Here is a 20,679-nt window from a genome sequence, read left to right on the forward strand (position 1 = left end):
CATCCATCTAGGAAACCTTTGCAAATAAATCTAGGAAACAGTAGTCAGTCATACTGTACACATGGCAATCTTTTTTTCTCCTACATGAAAAATCTTTTTTTCTCCTGCAGTAAACTTTGGGCATTCTAGTGTAGGCATTTGGAAGGGCAGAAAACATTTATTAACTACCTCTGAATATGTGGGACTCCTTTGCTACTGTGTACTTTTATTTCCTCATTTAAGAATTATAATAATAGCAAATAGTTCTGTAGCACAGGCTATGTGCCACTGCAATGTTTTAGTTGATACATAGATAACATAGACATACTTTTATGATCTCCATTTTATTGTAAGGGAGCATTTGTAAATTTTAATGCTATTTAGCTTGAGCAGGCTCAGAGACTTTCTTTCATATCACTTCTTTGATACTTAGTTTTCTACAGATTGAAAGCCATAGACTAGCTGTGTTCTTCATGTTATACACAATGATTTGGTAGGGAGTTTAATCATTGTTACCTTCTTTTATGAAAGTATACAATGTAAATAGCTGAAAATTATTATCTACTGTGAGCTTTATAGTTTAGGCTGGGCCTTCTCAAATTAATGTGTATCTAGGAGTCAAGAATTTTAAATAACACATAAAATGTGCCTTTTGGCAGTATAACTGTGCATTTAGGACTGATGCTTTCCTGTGCTGTACTATGTGTCCTAAGAAGGAAAGGGCCAAGTCTGGGAATGGTTGGTAAGTTGTTCTTATGGGCAAAAACCCTTTTTCTATGTATATAATCAATACTGAACCCTTTTGTGTTTTAAAACATCAGATGTAAAGGTAGATTAATCTTCAGATTAAAACAAAAGAGTAGCCTAGGAACATGGAGAATTTAGATGTTTTCCAATAAATAATATATTCTGCCCATATTAAATGATAATTTCTTATAAGTGGCCTCCTTGCAGAATATTGTTATAAATAATGGCCCTTTGGGAGAACCCTCTAAATTTTTTGAGGTATTGCTTATTTCTGGCTTGCCATCATTTTGCTCTCCAGAACATTGCTGGGCCATTTTTTTAACTTGTAATAAAATTCATATAGCATAGAATTCACTATCTTACCCATCTGTGCAGTTCAGTGGTTTTTAATATATTCACAGTGTCTAATCTTCATCACCACTATCTAATTCCAAGGACGTTTTCAAAACCGAACCATTTAAAATACATTTTGACAATCTGCAAACTAGTTTTTATGGTGATCACCACCACCAGGCACTGTACTAGATGATTTATCACTAATTGTCTTAATCCTGCACTATAGTGAAGTCTTCTGCTTGATTTTGGAACATGTTTAGTGATAGTTTGATTTTACAGTCAAGGAAACTGAGGCCCAGAGAGGCTAACTAAATCTTCTGAAGTCATAATCTGTTTGCTAGTTAGAGCCAGTATCCAGACCCAGGTCTTTTTTACCCCAGAATCTGTGTTCTTTGCAGTTTAACACAGTGCTGCTAATAAAAAATCATTAGGGAAGTTGCCAGAAACTCCACATACCACCTTGCAAAACCTTCCAAAGTTATTTTGGCCCACCAAGTTACTCCTCCCATTGGAGTGAGTAGCCATTAATATTTTAATATGGTCATTTAATAGGCTTATTTTAATGACTTCAGAACAGTCTTTTACTTCCATCTTTTCCTTTCAACTTTTAACTTTTCTTGAATTGTTTTTCTAACTTGAAGTGTGAATAATGTTTGGAGTGATAATCAAGCTGCTGGAAAACTACATAATCAACTTTTTGTGTTAATATTATGTTAATAATTTGGTAAAGTCACCTGTAGTATTTTTATTTTTTTGTTTGGTGGTTAGTTTTCTGGGGGTTTTTGTGGAGGTGGACGTAATTAGGGATTATTTATTTATTTTAATTGTGGTACTGGGGATTGAGCCCAGGACCTTGTGCATGCTACCACTGAGCTATACCCTCTCCCCTTGTAATATTTTTAGAAATAATTCTTACAGAGTTGACTCAGGAATGGATAAATAAGTGGGAGGGTATAGCTCAAGTGGCAGAGTACATGCTTAGCATGCACAAGGTCCTGGGTTCAATCCACAGTACCTCCATCAAAAAAACTAAATAAATAAATAAACCTAATTACCTTCCCCTGCAAAAAAACAAAAAACTAAGGAATGGATAAATAACATCTGCCTGTTTTATTTCATTACCCTTTTTTTTTTGGTCTTAATTAAGAAACAAAGAATTTTTTGACTTAATTTTGAATGCTTTTCACTTGAAATTGTACCTCCTAGGTCAGAACATTTTAAGACTGTTAAAAATGCATTGTTTACTTTGAATCCTAGAATGAAAATTTCAGAACTAGTAAGCTGTCTATTTTGGGGGAAGAGGAAACATTCATATGATGCATTCTAAAGTCATGTAAAGAGTTGATGTTATTTATTGTTCTAGATGCTGAGGATTTAACCATGAAATTGATTGTCGGGTCTCTATTTATTCTTTTTTTTATATATAAACATTTTTTATTGAGTTATAGTCATTTTACAATGTTGTATCAAATTCCAGTGTAGAGCACAATTTTTCAGTTATATATGAACGGACATACATTCATTGTCACATTCTCTTTCGCTGTGAGCCACCACAAGATCCTGTATATATTTCCCTGTGCTACACAGTACAGTCTTGTTTATCTATTCTACATTTTGAAATCCCAGTCCCTTCCCACCCCCTGTCCCCCTGGCAACCACAAGTTTGTATTCTGTGTCTATTTATTCTTTAGGGAAATAGTCTATTTTTTACATACCCTAAAATACTTAGGAAACATTAATAATGCAATCCGTTAATGCAACTGTGGTTTGGGTGAATGTATAGATTTCATGAGTTTTGGATGATAGTTTTTATTACTTACTAGCTGTGTGACCTTCTGCAAGTGAATTATTTAATCTCTCAGTTTTAATTTCTTTATTTAAACTTTTTTCTTATTGGGTGCTTATAAAGGTCAGATAGGACTTAAAAGTTTTGAAAGCTATGAGGAATTTATATAAACTTTTGAGTGATAATGCTCCTTAAACCTGAGTGGAAAAGTACCAGGAAGAGACTTAAGAAATGAAGGGAGCTATATGAAACTGTTTGGGGATGGAGTAGGAACTTCTTTAAGCAAAGTGAGTTCAAAATAGAGGCTTGGAGTTGCAGAGAGTCCAGAAATAGCATTCAGAGTCTCTCAGTATTAATGTTAATGGTGGTTTGTGATGCTTATGCTAACATTACTTTTTTATACCATGAGAAAGCCAGCAGGAATTTTAAATATAACTTCATGAAGAAAAGTTTTACATAAGAGTACAAATCATGTTACAAATTACCAAATTTTAGATTAGACTAAAAATGTTTTCTACTTAACAAAGCCATGTATAAATATACCTCAGAGTATGTGTGTTATTGGTGCATAAGCATCTTCTCAGATGGCTCGCAGAAGGAATGGCTCTTCCAAACAATGGACCAACAGTGTTTCCAGGTGGAGCATTCTTCTGAAAAGTAATTAGTGAAAATTTACCACACATGACTTTAACTCTGTGTGAAACTACAATAAAACCAGTATAAAATTTTAGCATGCGTTTTATAAAATTTATTATACGTTATAAAATTTAATACAATATGATTTTTATTGTTACTTAAAATCTTTTTGAAAATATGTTCATTATTTAATGCATCTTCTCCTTAAGTGCTACTCATCTTTTTATTTGTTAAATATATTTTATGAATAAAAGAGTAGATACATACATATAAAATAGATAAATAATAAGTTTCTACTGTATAGCAAAGGGAACTACCTATATTCAATATCTTGTAGTAACCTATAATGAAAGAGAATATGAAAAGGAATGTATATGTATGACTGAAACATGCTGTATGCCAGAAATTGACACAACATTGTAAACTGACGGTACTTCAATTAAAAATATATATATACTTGATTTAAAAAATGTATAGTTTTAGGAATAATAATAGGAATATCCATATACCTGCTAATTAAGTCAAGATACAGTACTTCTACCATGTTAGAACTGTGATGTCTATATGGTAGCCACTAACCACATGTGACTGCTAAGCATCTGAACTGTGACTAGTCTAACTGACATGTGCTGTATGTGAAAAAGTACACACTGGATTTTGAAAACTTGTACAAAAAGAAGCTTGTAAAACATCTCAATAATTTTTATATTGATTACATGTTGAAAAATATTTTAAATACATCTGGTTGAGTAATATTACTGTAATTGATTTCACCAGTTTCTGCTTAGTGTTTTAAAACATGGCTGTTAGAAAATTTTCATTTACATATGTGAGTTGCATTTGTGGATCTCATTATATTTCTATTGGACAGTGATACCTTAAAAAAACTCCACAGTCCTGTTCCCCTCTCCACAAAAAAAAAACTTCTCATTATCCTGATTAATAGATTTATTCCCTTGCTTTTATAATTTTATCCCTATGCATGTATTTCTAAACAATACTTTGTTTAGTTTTAAAAAACTGAATATAGCAAGCACAAACTTCATGGCAGTGTAAGTAAAGGACTGTAATTTCATTTCAACATGAAAGTTCCTAGGAGATAAGCTGAACAAAACCTCAGTATCAATTCTGGATTCAGCTTTCCTGCGAATTTTAAGAGCTTCTCTAGGGAACTTTGTGAACATAGTTGTGAATGGGTTGTGGAGAACCTGGGGCTCATACTGGATTTGGGGCACCTGGCAGTATGAGCCAGTGTTCGTGGTATGCTAGAGGTCTGGAGGAAATGATCAGAGGGAGTGGGCTCCTCTATATTTTCTGATTCTAGGCTCACCATGACCTACCTCCTTTTTACAGGGTTTTTCCTTAATTCTTTTCATCTTATAAAACTGCAACTCTTTACCCATTAAGTGGTAATTCCCCATTCCCTGACTCCCCCTTCTCCTTAACCCTGGCAACCACCATTCTACTTTCTATGATTTTGGCTGCTCTAAGTACCTCTTATAAATGGAGTTATATGGTATTTATCTTTTTATGACTGGCTTATTTCACTTAGTAAAATGTCCAGAAGATTCATCTATGTTGTAGCATATTGCAGAATTTCCTTCTCTAAAAGGCTGAATAATACTCTGTTGTATGTATAGACCACATTTTGCTTATCTCTTCATCCTTCTGTGGACACGTGGGTTGTTTCCACATTTTAGCTATTGTCAATAATGCTGCTGTGAACATGGGTATACAAATATGTCTTTGAGACCCTGCTTTCAGTTCTTCTAGGTATATACCCAGAAGTGGAATTACTGGATCATATGGTAATTCTGTTTTTAATTTCTTGAGGAATTGCTGTACTATTGTCCATGGCAGCTGTATTCTTATACATTCCCACAGCAGTGCACAACAATTTCTCATCCTTACCAATGCTTCTTGTTTTGTGGGTTTTGTTGATAGTAGCCGTCCTAATGAGTAAGGTGTCTAATAAGTGTTTCATTGTAGGGTTTTTTTTTTGTTTGTTTGCTTTATTTTGTTTCTTATTGAAGTATAGTAAGTTTACAATGTATCCATTTCTGGTGTAGCACATAAAATTTCAGTCATACATATAATACACACATATATTCATTTTCACATTCTTTTTCATTATAGGTTATTACAAGGTACTGAATATATAATTCCCTGTGCTATATAGTAAAAACTTGCTGTTTATCTATTTTATATATAGTAATTAGTATGTAGGGTTTTTTTATGTTTATAGCAGTTTTATTCTTTTTTAAGTTGAAGTATAGTTGATGTACAATATTATATAAGTTATAGGTATATAATATAGTGACACACAATTTTAAAGGTTATACTCCATTTATAATTATAAAATATTGGCCATATTCCCTGTGTTGTACAATATGTCCTTATAGCTTATTTTATACATAATGTTTAATCATAGTTTTGATTTGCATTTCCTAATTATTTGTGATGTTGAGCATCTTTTCATGTGTTTATTGGCCATCTGTGTATCTTCTTTAGAGAAATGCCTACTCTGCCCATTTTTAAATTGAGTTGTTTGGGGGTATTTTGTTGTTGAATTTTAGAAGTTCTCTATTAATTTTGGATATTAATACCTTATTAGGTATGATTTGCAAATATTTTCTCCCATTCTGTGGGTTGCCTTTTTACTTTATTGATAGTGTCTTTTGATGTACCTTTTTTTTTTTTTTAATTTTGATGAAGTCCAGTTTGTCTGTTTTTGTTGTTGTTACCTGTGCCTTTGGTGTCATCTCTAAGAAATCATTGTCAGATCCAGTGTCATGAAACTTTTATACCTTCTTTCTAGGAGTTTTATAGTTTTAGGTCTTACATTTAGGTCTTTGATCCATTTTGAGTTAATTTTTGTATATGGTGTTAGGTGGGAGCCCAACTTCATCCTTTTGCACTAGGTGTCCATTTTCTCAGCACCATTTGTTGAAAGGGCGGTCCTTTCTCACTGAATGGTCTTGGCCTGGCACCATTGTCAGAAATCATTTCACCGCATGTGAGGGTTTATTTCTGGGCTTTTTGTTCTAGTCCATCTGTCTATATGTTTGTCTTTATATCAGTACTACATTGTTTTGATTGCTGAAGCTTTGTAGTAAGTTTTGAAATCAGGAAGTGTAAGTCCTCATTTTGTTCCCTTTCAAGATTGTTTTGGCTATTCAGATTTCTTGAGATTCTGTATGATTTTTAGGATGGGTTTTTCTGTTTGGTCAACACATCCGTTTATTGAGAGTGTGTGCATGTATGCATACGAGCTTGCTTACTTGCTTAATCCTTTAAGTTCCAGGCACATTCTGTATTAATCCATGTTATGATTTCTGTGAGAAGTGCTGCTTTCTGTTTTGAACTGTAAGAAGTAGATTGGTAAATTACATTAAATCACTATAGAAGAAGCTATTTTTTTACACTAACATGCAACCCAATTATGATTCAGAGGCAAGGGAGATTGAATGACTGTAGTGATTATCCAACAGGGAAGCTGACTGTGCATTTCTAAATGGAGAGGAACATGTGACTAACGGAAGGTGAGTCAGAACCAAGTATCTTCTAGAGGAATCTGTTAAATAGACTACAGAAATGATTACAACCGAAAGGCAGAGTACATATTTCCTTTGTGGAATATCTTGTTTTCCTGGGTGGCTATGGCCATCCCAGTATTACTGCTTATCTACTGATTCATTGGTCTCAAAAAAAATGGCTCTTTCTCTTGGAAAGAAATCACTGTGTAAAACTTCAGTTGAAGTATTGTGTATAAGCAAGTCAGTTTCTGTGGTGCTCTGTATGTTTCATAACTTTATATTGACTTAACTAATTTTTACTATCAACTATGAAAGAGGTATTATTTAGCTTTGGTTTTATATGTGAGGAATTTGAGGCTTATTAACAAACTTAAATATTTGTCTCAAATACACCGATAGAACTGGAATTTAAATTCAGGTTTTATCTGATTCTAAAACACATTTAGTTTTTACTCTTCCCGTGCTGTCTTGGGTCTAATAGTGATGATATTCCATTTCGTTAAATAATAATTACATACACATTAAGATTTTTAATTTAAAGTTTTTTCTTTTATTTAGAAGCAGTTATTTTGTTTTATTTTAGTATATTGTGTTTGAACATTTTTTCCTAATTTTTAGCCATTTTATTTTGTTTCAAACTCTTGTTTATTCAAATGGTAGTCAGTTTTCTTATCTCCACTGCTTAAGTAAAATATCCTCCTACCATTGATTTGAAGTGTTCTCTTTTTCATTTATTAAAAATTTGTATACTTGGTTTTGTTTTTTAAATGTTTTGTTTATTCCATTAAGTTGTTTCTGGCTGCCACAGCACTACTACATGTATACTCATTGCATTGTTACATGTTTTAATATCTGAAAGGGCAGAAAAATAATTTCCTATATTTTCTTGGATAGTCAATTCTTTTGTATTAATTATAGACTTTTATCTCAAATTCAAAAAAGCATTACATTGAGATTTTACTGGAATTTCATTAAAATAAGGATTACTTTGGGGTAAATTGGCAGTAGTCTTACTATTAGAGGATGTGACATCTCACTAGTTTATCAAATCTTTTTCTGTGTTTCAAAAATTAGATGTTTTTTTCTTATAGAGCCTCCATATTTCTTATTAAATTTATTCTTTGATACTTTTATTGCTGTTTTAAAATAAGTTTTTTCATTTTATTTTCTAAATAATTACTATTGTAATACAGGAAGGTTGTTGGGTTTCATATATTGTTTTTATAACCAGCCACTTTATTGAACTCATTAATTCACCTGGTTTTTCAGTTGAATATTTTAGATTTTTCAGGTAGATAATCTTCAGATGTTATATCCTAGTTATATTTATATGCAACTTTGTTAGAACTGTGGCTTTTAAAAGGAGGTTGCTGGATCTAGCTCCTTACAGTTTTACTATTACTGAAACATTCCATTAACCTTAGGAGTTAAGTGAGTCCTACTTTTAAATGTAATAGGTGAATTCAGGTGTTTTAATTCTTACAGTTTTTTTTTTAATGTATTCAGCTGTTCCTTATTAAAGGCTTTAAGTTAACTTGTGTTGGAATCTTCTTTTAGGTGGTGGGATATAAATTTTTTAAAATTCATCTTGTATTTGCACTGCCCTTATGATAATACCCTGCACAAAATGACAGGTAATAAACATCTGTTGAATAGGTGTATCTTTCCAAATTGAAATTACAGGGAAGTTACAGGAAAAACATTTCTAAATTCCAGCTGTGTTTGTGCTCTTCTGTTAATTATTATTCAGATATTTACTGAGGGCCTAAGGGGTACTGTTCATTCCCTGTTAACTGTTTTCCCTAATACCTCAATTTATAGACTAGAGTCACAAGTGTTTAAACTGATAGTTTACCACAGAGAAGTTAAATATTCTTTCCAATTGAAATGGTTTTTTTTTGAAGGTGAAGTATCTGCTTCTTGCTTTTATCAATAGCTTTGACACTTGGTTTCTGTGTATACTGATGTTATGGCTGAGTATTGGTGTGTATGGGAGTCTTGTTTGCAAATTTACAGTTATTCTAATTATCTTAAAATTACCTCCTTTAGAACCACTCAATAAAAGGAACTTTTTCTACTATCCCTTTGTACCCTCAATTTCTATTCTTGGCCCAGCTACCTAGGAGTTAGAAACACTGAACTTCCATATTGTATTGTAGAAGAAAGGGCAACTGAAGATGCTACTGCTTATTCCAAATTTAGATACTCTTAGAATAAGTAGACTACAGACTCTCAGATATAGAACTGTTTTGTACAGGTTGATAAATAGGAAGTTGACTAGGTTCTTTCATACCCTTCCTCTGATATTTACATTTCAAAACCCAGGGTAACTAATGTTTAGTTACTTAAGAAGTTTGGTCCCTTTACTAAATAAAGAGTATTTATCATCATCTCTCAAGCTTTATGCTACAAAGACCTTGGTGTCTGTGAGGGAAGTGAAAAATTGCATTTTTACTATCATAGTTGGATCCTTTTTCTCTTGCATACTCTTTTGAGAACTTGGTGAAAGCATTGGCCTTCCTTTAAAAAATGCACATGGGCACAAACACATTTTAACACAGAATTTTGGGAGGTTTCTGGTCTTCTTGAAACGTATCTATAAACCTAAAGTCATGTAGGTTCTCTGAACTACAGACTAAAAATTCCTGTATTGTTGATGGCTGCCAGATTTATATCATCAGCCCATATCTCTTCACAGAGTACTAGAAACTCATATGCAACTCCATGCTCAGAAGTCTCCTTTTACATATCGTATAGTTGTCACCTGTGTAACAGATAAAACTTATTCCAAAAAATTTTTATAATGACCCTATTGAGATAAAATTCATATACTGTAAAATTCACCCTTTTAGAGTGTATAATTGAGAGTTTTTTTTAGTATATTCACAGAATTGTGCAGCTGTCACCACTCTTTATTTCCAAAACATTTTCATCACCCCAAAAAGAAATTCTGTGCTTATTAACAGCCACTCCTCATTCCCCACTCCCCTCAGCCCCTGGCAACACTAATATCCTTTTTGTCTCTGTATTTGCCTGTTCTGGATATTTCATATAAATGGAATCATATAGTATGTGCCCTTTTCTGGTTTCTTTCACTTAGCATAATGCGTTCAAGGCTTATCCATGTTGTAGCGCTTATCACTACCTCACTCCTTTTTATGGCTGAATAGTATTCCATTGTATGTATGATGCCACAGTTGCTGGTGTGCACATGTTTTTGCTGAAGCTCTACTGCTACAATGATTTGGAATTTAAAGCTACAGAATGTGGAAAATAAAGTGATATGTGTAATTTGGATTGAAATAACATCACAATCAGTGATATTTAGAGCCTGAGTTGATTAAAAAATTTTGCAATACTAATTTTATGTTTTTTCAAAAAAAAAAAAACACAATGTGATGCTGTACTCATTTTTAACTTCCGTGGAGTCTTAAATACATCCTCTGATATTTCACTTTTGAGAAGATAAGCAGGCTATTTTGTTGTTTTTGTGTGTGATTAGCAGAATCTGTTTACACATTTTAAAGCCTTTATAGAATCCATTTTATATAAAACATTTAATTGTTCTCGAAAAAGGAGTTTAATCCTTAGGTCACATTCTAATACATGTTCTTCCTACAGTTTGAAATAAGGCATCATTATTTTCAGTGAGAAATGTCTCCATGTTAAATGACATTATTAAATTATATTACAAAATGCCAAACTGTTAAGAGACAGTTTTATTTTCTTTATAATTTGAGGTCTGGTATTCATGAATGTATGAAAAGTGCCAAACATTTACTTTGAAGGTCTACACATAAAACTCTTATTTATTTGAATGTGAACCTCTAAATAAATCACTGGATCATCTAAGTATTATTTTAAATTACAATTCCAGGCACTAGTCTTGATTATGAACTGTAGCCATTTTCTGAACCCATTTAGGAATTTCCCAAAACAGATCAGTGGTTTTCTTAGTCTTGAGAGAACTTTTATAAAGAAGTAATAAATCAGCTTTTTAAAAATTTAGTAATTTCATAAGGAAAATATTTTTTGACTATAGAAGTTTATATGAATAAGCTAGGTTATGGAATCTTTGAAACTAAAAGATACAAGTCATTGATGAAGACTACAGAACCTGATCATGAAGTTGACCTTTCTCTGCTTTTACATGAGGATTATCTTTATGTTTAGTGTAAGAATTTTAAAAATTGAGCTACATCAATGGGTGAAATGTTATACTCCTCACTATGTAGCAGCATCTCCTCTGTTAGAAAGGATAGGTGGGAATGTTGATTAGAGAATATGGTAAGTCAAGTTATAATTGATAGGCAAATATGAAGGTGTATTGTCTTTAGTTTTTATGAGGTATTGAATATAAAGTCATCACAGTCACTTGTTTGACTAGGTGCACACCAGTGGAGTTTTAAATTCACATTGTGGAAGAGAATGAGCACTTATCAGAGCAGAAGGAAATGTGTGGTTAAACGGTCTCAGCTATAACTGTGGACTGTTTCCCTTGGTCCAAGTGGGAGGAGAAATGGTACCTTATGTTTTTTTTCCAATGTCAGTAGAAATTGGTTCAGCATAGTTTATTGGAGCCCTTAACAGGAAAAATAGTTGTGTTTAGTAGTGGAGGGTAATGACATACATATATACTAGGAAGGCATAAGTCCTTTAGGTTTTATTTTGCAGGTGACTCACTAGTCATTTTTTGCTAGTAATTTTTCTAGCATTATTTATAATTACTGACTGTCTATTATTCTTATTAAACTTCTCTAAAGACAAGAATGTCTCAAGATTTTTTGTTGAAGAAATTACTTAAAACTGAGTAAAGAAAAAGATGATGCTTCTAGCTTTTTCTGCAAAATGAGAAACTGTTACTGATTTTATGTAATGTAGGTAATAAATAATGTTAATTTTATCTCACAAAAGCACTGGGATTATCCAAAGAAAATATATTTAGTATAGGCAGACAAAGAACCTTATTGATAAAGATACATTTGACAACCTGGAATTTTGAAAGCTTATTGAAGTCCTGCTTCCTCTGCATTTAAAAAAATCTTGTTAAGGCAATAAATGATTTTTAAAAATCTGTGCTACTTTTTTTTCAGAAACCCATGTTAAATGAGGTAAAGAAGACCTAAAATAACAGTGTTGTTTTTTTGAAGTAACTATTAGAATACTGTGGTGTTACAGTGAGGGAGATTGTAGGAACTAACAAATTTCTCCTTTGTTACATTTCTTACTATATCACAATAAAATACTCACCTCAAGAAGATAGCAGCACCTTTCCTTTCTTGATGGATCCTTAATTGCTCTTGAGAGTAATTATATTTCCAGGCAATATGAAATTAATTTGGTGATCAGAAATGAAAGTGGTCTAAATTTGGAAATCATACCTAAAGTGTATGATTTGTGACTTTTGCTCTAGGGTTATTTGCTTGAAACAGAAGAATTCTCTTTAGTATGAATAAATAAACAGTGTAGTAGTTAAAGTTCTTTGGGTAAAAGCAGTAGAAATCAATTCCAGCTAACTTAAGTGAAAAAGAAAACAAACAAACAAAAAAACAGCCTTACTTATCAAGAATCTATGAAGTAGCTTGTAAAACTGAAAGGAAATGTGAAGAGCCTGACCCTGGGTGGCTCCAGGTATCCAAATAGAGGGAAACAGTGTGTGCTCTCTTCATGGGCTAGTGATTTCCAGTTGTTTTCCATCTCTGTATCTTTCTACTCAGAATTCAAAAATCAAGGCAAAGTACCTGATTGTCCTAGCTTCAGCAAGAGAAATGATGTCTTTTTCAAGTATCACCTTATTACAAACAGTTTTTTAAAATACTATGGAAAAACTGACTGGTAATAAAATCCTGGTAAACCAGATTAACTTAATTTATAGAATTTGGTCACAGGCTCTGCTTCATATACTTTCCTATAATTCTTAATTTTGCAATTATATGTATCTTTTTTCCCCAAAGAAAGCCGCAGTTTTCATAAGTAAGTTGATGCTTTGTTTTTCATATGTCTGATGGCTTATCATTGGTTTTCATCCTCATTTTCTGTGTCTTAGGTATATTTGAAGGCTCCCATGATTCTGAATGGAGTCTGTGTTATCTGGAAAGGCTGGATTGATCTCCAGAGACTGGATGGTATGGGCTGCCTGGAATTTGATGAAGAGCGAGCCCAGGTAGGGTGACTTAAGGCTTTACTGACCGTGGTCCTTTTATCTACCCCCAATCTTGCCTTTGTCTGGAGATCTAGTTTACCCAGTCTTTAAGAGTAAATAAAGAGAATCTCATGTTTGAGTAGTCTTGAGGAATCCTGAAGAGGTTGAGATCCAAATTTTGGTCCTAGTTTTGGGAAAGTTTTTCCTTCAGTGGTTCTAAATTTCGTTGGATTACCACTATGTACTTGGTGGGGCACTTCAAAGTCCTGTAAATGATTCTGTTTAATGTTTGTTCTGGACCTTTAGAACATTGGGGGTGGGAAGCAGTTTAAAATAAAATGTAGGAGCAGCACTTTTGGAACGACTGCGTGAGGAACTTGGCAGATTCTCTCCCCAAAAAGCAGTGATTAAACCTAACAAAATTGTAAAAAAAAAACAAACCAAAAAACCCATTTATGGTCTCTGGATATTAACCAAAGGTCATAAATTAAGAGGCATTTATTCAAACAAAGCTAGTGAATTTCAGTAACAACAGTGATAGTTTGGCATTTTAGTCAGGACCTGTTCCTATGTCCTCCCTCAGCTCTGTGGTCACTCAAGTTCTACCCTGGGTAGACAGGGGAAGCCATGAGGATTGGCAGCTCTGCTGTCCTGTCAGAGGGAGTGGACTTTATTTAGAGTAGGGATGTTGCTGAAAACAACTGCAGTCTCTGTGACAAACAGTCAGGGAAAGTTAAGGTTGCAGGAAGCAACAAAATGGTAGACTAACCAGAAATTTATCAGGGAAATCTGTTTGAGTAGGGGAAAAGATAGCTAAAGTGGGCCCTATTAAGACCATACGTTTAAAAAAAGCCACACCTCCTCATGTTCCAGAAGGCTGTGTATATGTGCAAGGCTACATCTATTCAGGAGAGGACAAAGAGGGCCCTAGAAAGATACTAGTCTTTGACCGAACACAGGTAGACGATAAACTTCCTGCACTTTGAAAGTATTCCCCCAAGCCATACATGGATCCAGTGGCAAGGGATGGAAGCCTTCTGGCTTAAGGTGTTTAAGCAGAACCTATGACCAATCATTGGCTGACCACTAAATTATGTTGACTCAGGGGCAACCCCCTAGAAAGCAAGGCTTAAAAAGGAAAAAAAACTAAACTAAACAATGACATCAGAGGCTGAGCACTGCTGGGGAAATAGACTGCAAAATTAGTCTAGGCAAGTCACTAGGCAGACAAACAAAAACCAGCAACAGCATGCTAGAGGCAGGGGTCAGAATTCAGAGTTGCTGTAGTATATTATCTAAAATATCCAGTTTTCATCAAATTATAAGATATGCAGAAGAGCATGAAAATGCGACTGATACTCAAGTAAAAAAGCAGGCAGTAGAAACTTTGAGGGAGCTCAGATGATGGTTCTTAATGACAAAAGACTTAAAAGCAATTATTTTTTGGTATGTTCAAAGAACTAAAGGAAATTTTTTTCCTTTAAAGAATTGAAGGAAAATTATGACAATGACTTATAAAATAGAATATCAATAAAGAGATCTAAATTATTAAAGAGAATAAGGTTGCAAAAATGAAAAATACAATAACTGAAATGAAAAATTTGTAGACTCAACAGATTTGAGCTGTTTTCTTCTGCTCAACAGATGGCAGAAAAAAGAATTAGTGAACTTGAACATAGATTAATAGAGGTTATCCAGTCTGAAGAACAGAAAGAAGAGAGAACAAAAATGAACAGTCTCAGACCGTGGGACACCAGCACACATACCAAGATATATGTAATGAAAATCCCTGATAGGAGAGAAAGAAAGGGGCAGAAAATATATTTTAAGAAATCATGGCTGAAAACTTCCAAAGTTGATGAAAAATAGTCATCTCCATATCCAAGAAATTCAGTGAACTCCAAGTAGGATGAACACAAAGAAATCTAACCTAGATACATCAAAGTCTAACTGTTACAAAGAAACTGAATCTTGAAAGCAGCAAGAAGACTTCCTTACATACAAGGAAGCAACAATAAGATTAACAGCTGACTTCTCTTTTGAAATTGAGGAGGCCAGAAGGTAGTGTGATAACATTCAAAATGCTAAAAGAACATGTCAAAGTATCTAATTATTAGTGAGTGTTAATTTTCTTCAATTATTTAATATTAATCCTCTAAATCAAGTTCAAATAAAGGCAAGAATAAAAAGGAGCTCTCTTTTTGTTATTTCTGTTATCTCTTCCCATGTTCTCTATATAGAAATGTAGGAGTTTTCTTCAGAGATCAAAAAATAACAAAGTCTTGTATAGCACAGGGAACTGTATTCAGTATCTTGTAATAACTTACAATGGAAGAGAATCTGAAAAAGTACAGATATATATAAAACTGAACTACTTTGCTGTACATCTGAAACAAACACAACACTGAAATCAACTATACTTCAATTAAAAAAAACTACCAGGGATAGGGGTTGAGGGAGTGAAGAGATCAGACACAGACAACACAGAACATGTGAGGACACAGCGAGAAGACAGCCATCTGCAAACCTAGGAGAGACGCCTCAGAAGAAACCAAACCTGCAGTCACCTTGATCTTGGACTTCTAACCGAAAGAAAAATCTAAAAAGAAAAAAAAAAGAGAGAGAGATCAAAAAATAAAACCTTCCTAGTAAAAATTTAAGGTTCAAAGTTAAAATTCTTAAGAAAGAACCTCTGCTACCTTGATTTCCACAGGGTTAAGGAGTACCTAAATCTTTCAGAAAAATTGTAGATAATTGGCAATTTAGAAGGCTGTTTCTGTAATAAGTGATACAGCAGATTGAATTTATATAAGGGGGAATTTCAGATTGAGTTGACTTCTAAAACTGAAATATTTTACTAAAATGATAGATAAAAATTTTAAGTTTAACCCACAGAATTTTTTATACTTAGAATTTTCCAAGCCCTGTTGCCCCAGTAAGTACCATCTGTTGTGACAGTAAACTAATAAAATAATAGGCCTTATATAATGTAATGTAAAAACTTCAAAGCAGGGGATGCCAACCAGTCAACAGTCAGCACTTCTCTGGAGCTTTCCCTATCCCAAAATTATCTGGAAGTAAAAGTAAACAGGCCATGAAGTATAGAACCTAGGAGTAGGAGCTCCATAGCCGTGAATTGTGATTCCCAGCCCCACCATTTACCAGCTATTGTGGACTGAATGTTTGTGACCCCTCAAAATTCATATTTTGAAGCCCCAACTCCCAGTATGACTGTATTTGGAGATAGGGCCTGTATAGAAGTAATTAAGGCTAAATGAGGTCACAAGAGGGGGGCCCTGATACCATAGAATTAGTGTCCTGATAAGAAGAGATACATAGGGAAGCTTGTTCATTCTCTGCCATAAGGACAAAATTCTCTAACAGATGCTGATGTACCTGGTGAGCTTAGAGATAAACGGAGGCTAGTCACAATTCCATTTTTTAGAATTAAATTGTATAAATATTTCAACTGAAATATTTTCACAGGTATTGCCTTTTTGCCTTTGTTCAGAGTAACTTTAACAAATGTTGGCAAGGATGTAGAACAACAGTTGGTGTGTTGGTTGGTTACATAAAATTGACGCAGCGTTTGGAAAACTGGCAGTAAATACAACTGCACTTAGGTATACTGATGATCCAGCAGCAGTGCTACTCTAAGGCATAATATGCAATGGGAATGAATACATATATTCAACAAATGGGACATTTGTAGCAGCATTATTAGTAATAGCCAGAAACTATAAATTGCCCAAATACCAGTTAACAGTAGAATGGACAAATTGCATGTTCACACAAAGAAATACAATGAAAATGAAAAACTACAACTAGCACACCAATACAGGTGAATTTCACAAACATATTGAGTGTACAAAAAAAGCACATGCTGTATGACTCCATTTATATAAAATACAAAAATAGGTAAAACTAATAATACATGTTGTTAGAAGGAAGGATGGTGGTTTACCCTTGGAAGAACAGGCTAGGTACTAGAGTAGAGGAAAAAGAGATGCTGGTACTATTCTATTTCTTCATATGGCTTCTAGTTCCATGGAAAGTTCAGTTTGTGAAAATTCATCAAGCTTTATTTTAGGACAGTGCTGTCCAGTAGAATTCAAATGTGAGCCACATAATGTAATTTAATTTTTTCTAATGCCATTTTAGAAGCTAGGTTGATTTCAGAGAGGTTTTTCAAAGGCTCAGATTTTTTAATTCCCAAGTGCCTGTGTATTGCTATGTGAATTTTTTTTGTATTCAGCATCGATTTTGTCACAGACATTTTATAGTTAACTATGTATGCATAAATGTATTTGTAATTTATGCAACTCTAATGTCTAAATGATTGGCAAAATATCTCACTTCTTTGTATGAGAATTGTTGGGATAACAATTATGAATTAGATATGTACTGCAACTAGTTCCTAGTAAATTTTTATTTCATAGTTTTAAAAAATTCACTGAGAACATTTTTTTAATACAATGTGCACCACCAGCATTTGTATTTGTATTATCGATTTAAGAGCCAATAATTTTATCTTCACTGTTGTACTCTTTAAATTAATTTACTGTAGCAGTCACAAAAATAGTTTCACCTTCAATGTTATGACCTTCCAAAAGTTCTATTTTGATTCTATGATAAGATTAGAAAAATTGAGCCATTGTTGGGATGTACAGATTTTCTGTTTGAGTACCTGACACTGATGTAAATCTGGTGTCCTTTAGCTTTTTGCAAGTTTTTTCTGTCAGTAAAGCCAACATATGAACAGCTTTGCTTTTTGTATGTGCACGAGAATGTGAGTGAAAATTTATAAGAGTCATTTGATTTAAATTAAAAGTTGTGTTCTACAGTGATGTTAAATGTACCATTTGCAGCTGCACATGTTAAATTGTTGCCTTTGGAGTATATGTTGTTGCTTCTTCAGCAGATTTCTTTCTTTTGGTTTTCATGTGATCAGTGGTACTCTGATCCCCACAGAGAATGGGAAATGTTATTTTGTACAAATCATACATTCATTATCAATTTTCCAGGAAACCAATTTGATTCTTAGTTTTTCATTAAACATGTGCTTGTATTTTTTAAATTCATTGCACAGAAAGGTAAGTAATACCAAACTGAAATGAATATAGTTATAGATTTAGGCAATACAATAAAGACAAAATCAGTGCCACAGGAATGGTCAGAATATTCTATATATGCTCTATGAGAACACTGCTAGGCCTTTATTTCCCACATGGGTTTTACAAACACCCAACCACCTTTTATGATGACTCCTTCTGACTACTTTGTGCAGACTGTGGTATAGACCACAGAGTAACAGACTAGTGTGACAAGTAGTTGGTAGGGACCGGAGTGCTAAAAGCTACCACCTGAGACTGGGTAGAGTTAGTTGTCCCTAGCCATTTCAGCATACTTTATCGGTGAGTGTGTAGTTGTATCAGCAAGTATCCTTTATGCTGTCCTTGGGGAGGTGTTACTTAAGCTCACAATGGGAAAGGATCAGGATGACACTGGTAATTGCTTTCAGATTTAACCATTTATTAAAGTGCAGTCTTGGGGGAAGGTATAGCTCAAGTGGTAGAGCACATGCTTAGCACGCACGAGGTCTTGGGTTCAATCCCCAGTACCTCCTCTAAAAATAAATAAACCTAATTACTCCTACACCTCAAAAAAAAAAAAAAAAGTGCAGACTCTGGTCATTGCACATGCTTTTCACATCTCACTAGAAAAGACCAAGACGAAAGGTGAAATTAGAGACTGGTAGGCTACCAAATCTCTCTTGGCTTATTGTACTACAATTATTAGTAGTGATACTTTTTTTTTCTTTTAATGAGGTAAAATGTATGATCATTGCTAGAATACACATTAGTGGCTAATAACTTACTTAGGGAATTAGATCACATCTCATGTTATATGCTCTCATTTCATCTTGTAATTCTTCTCTACTGTTCTTAATCATGGTTGCTAATTATATACTGATGTTTGTAATTATTTGTTTGTTGTACACCTCCCCTACTAGACCAGAACCTGTGAGGAAAATTCCTACACATTGTATGCATTGCATCTAGCACAGTGTCTTGGATGTAGTAAAGACTAAATGTTTGTGGAGTAAGTGAAAGAGTGAATGGATGCACAGGACAGAGGGATATCCTGTTATCAGTAGACATGTCCCAGTTGATACCTAACTAAATAAGAAAAATCCTTTGGGAGTTGGGAATAGAGTTCTTCTGCAGGTAACTCTGGCTTATATAGTACATTCTGAAAATAGAGTTGGTATGTATAATAATGTTTAGTCGAATGTGTGAATTGTATACATCCATAAATGCTTATAAAATAATAGCACTTATTGAATGTTGTCAGATAGGATGCTTAAGCATTTTTTATAAGTTAATTCATTTAATCTCATGAAGTATTACTACTATGTGCATTTTACATGTGAGTTTACTGAGGCTTAGAAAAGGAAATGCCTTGCCCTTGGTCATAAAACTAGTAAATGCATCATAAGAGTAGAAACTTGATCATATGTTTCAATTTTGTGTCAGTGAAAATTACGAGTATTCACCTTGCTAACAGTGCCAAATGAAAGATTTGTCATGCAGAACAAGATATCAACAGTACACAGTCCAGGCCTGGTATAGCACTTAATTATATTATTAGGGGCCATGGATCTTTTCATTTTCCTGGTATACTGTGCTCGGTTATGGCTACATCCTCACTGTTATGTTTGCAAGATGCTGTATCTCTGGTCATTACATCAGTTCCCAGGAAGGAGGAAAGGTGAAATGTCTCTTAATGACTTTCTTAGAAGCCTCATTAGGTGACTTCATGCTTCTGTCTCATTGGCAAGAACTGAGTTACCTGGCCACCTTTTGCTGCAGTGAATCTAGAATGGTGAATATTGATGACTTTTTTGGTATTGTTTTTGATCTTTTAGTTTCTTCAGGTGTGCCATTGAAAATCCTAATGTTGAGAAGTATGTGACTGCAAAGCTTGAGCCAGGGGGCTTTTTAAGTTGGGGAGTATTATGGTAAGATTACTTTAGAAGGTATGCTCTCATGGCTCTGTTGTGGATTGGGGGATGGCAGAAGGAAGAGACTTCACAGTAATTTGGGTAAGAGATCTTAAGAGCCTGCACTTGAGAATGTTTGTAGAAATGGAAAGGAGATTAAAGATTCAAAAAATATTTAGGAGATAAGATGGATAAGATTTGGTGATAGGCTCTATGGAGACAAGGGGGAAGTGAAGTGTCAAAGGAGGCTCAGGTTCCTGGCAGAAATGAGTGGGTGGTGCCACCAACCAGACTGAGGAAGAGTAAAGAGAAAGTTTAAATTGATTGCCTTTTAGACACAGTAACTTTGAGGTATCTCGGTTTCCTTCATGTGCAGATCTTTATCCATTAGTTTGGAAAGGATTAGGGTAGATTTGTTATATGTTGCAAATAATTTTTCTTGATAATATCCCTTAGAATTTTATTTACTTTTTAGTAATAGTCTAGAAGTTTCTAGCATTTATATAATCAATTC

General features: G+C 33.8%; 1 protein-coding gene across 2 annotated transcripts in view; it reads left to right on the forward strand.

Annotated features, from left to right (window-relative positions):
• CBFB (core-binding factor subunit beta) overlaps positions 1-20,679 on the forward strand; it is a 47,374-nt gene that overhangs the window by 13,889 nt on the left and 12,806 nt on the right. For both annotated transcript variants that reach the window (XM_032486489.1, XM_032486488.1), the window contains exon 4: positions 13,067-13,183. In XM_032486489.1, coding sequence (XP_032342380.1) covers positions 13,067-13,183 — 117 coding nt within the window. The remainder of the gene's footprint in view (positions 1-13,066; positions 13,184-20,679) is intronic.

The sequence above is a fragment of the Camelus ferus genome, chromosome 9 (assembly GCF_009834535.1).
Source record: "Camelus ferus isolate YT-003-E chromosome 9, BCGSAC_Cfer_1.0, whole genome shotgun sequence".
NCBI classification, from domain to species: domain Eukaryota; kingdom Metazoa; phylum Chordata; class Mammalia; order Artiodactyla; family Camelidae; genus Camelus; species Camelus ferus.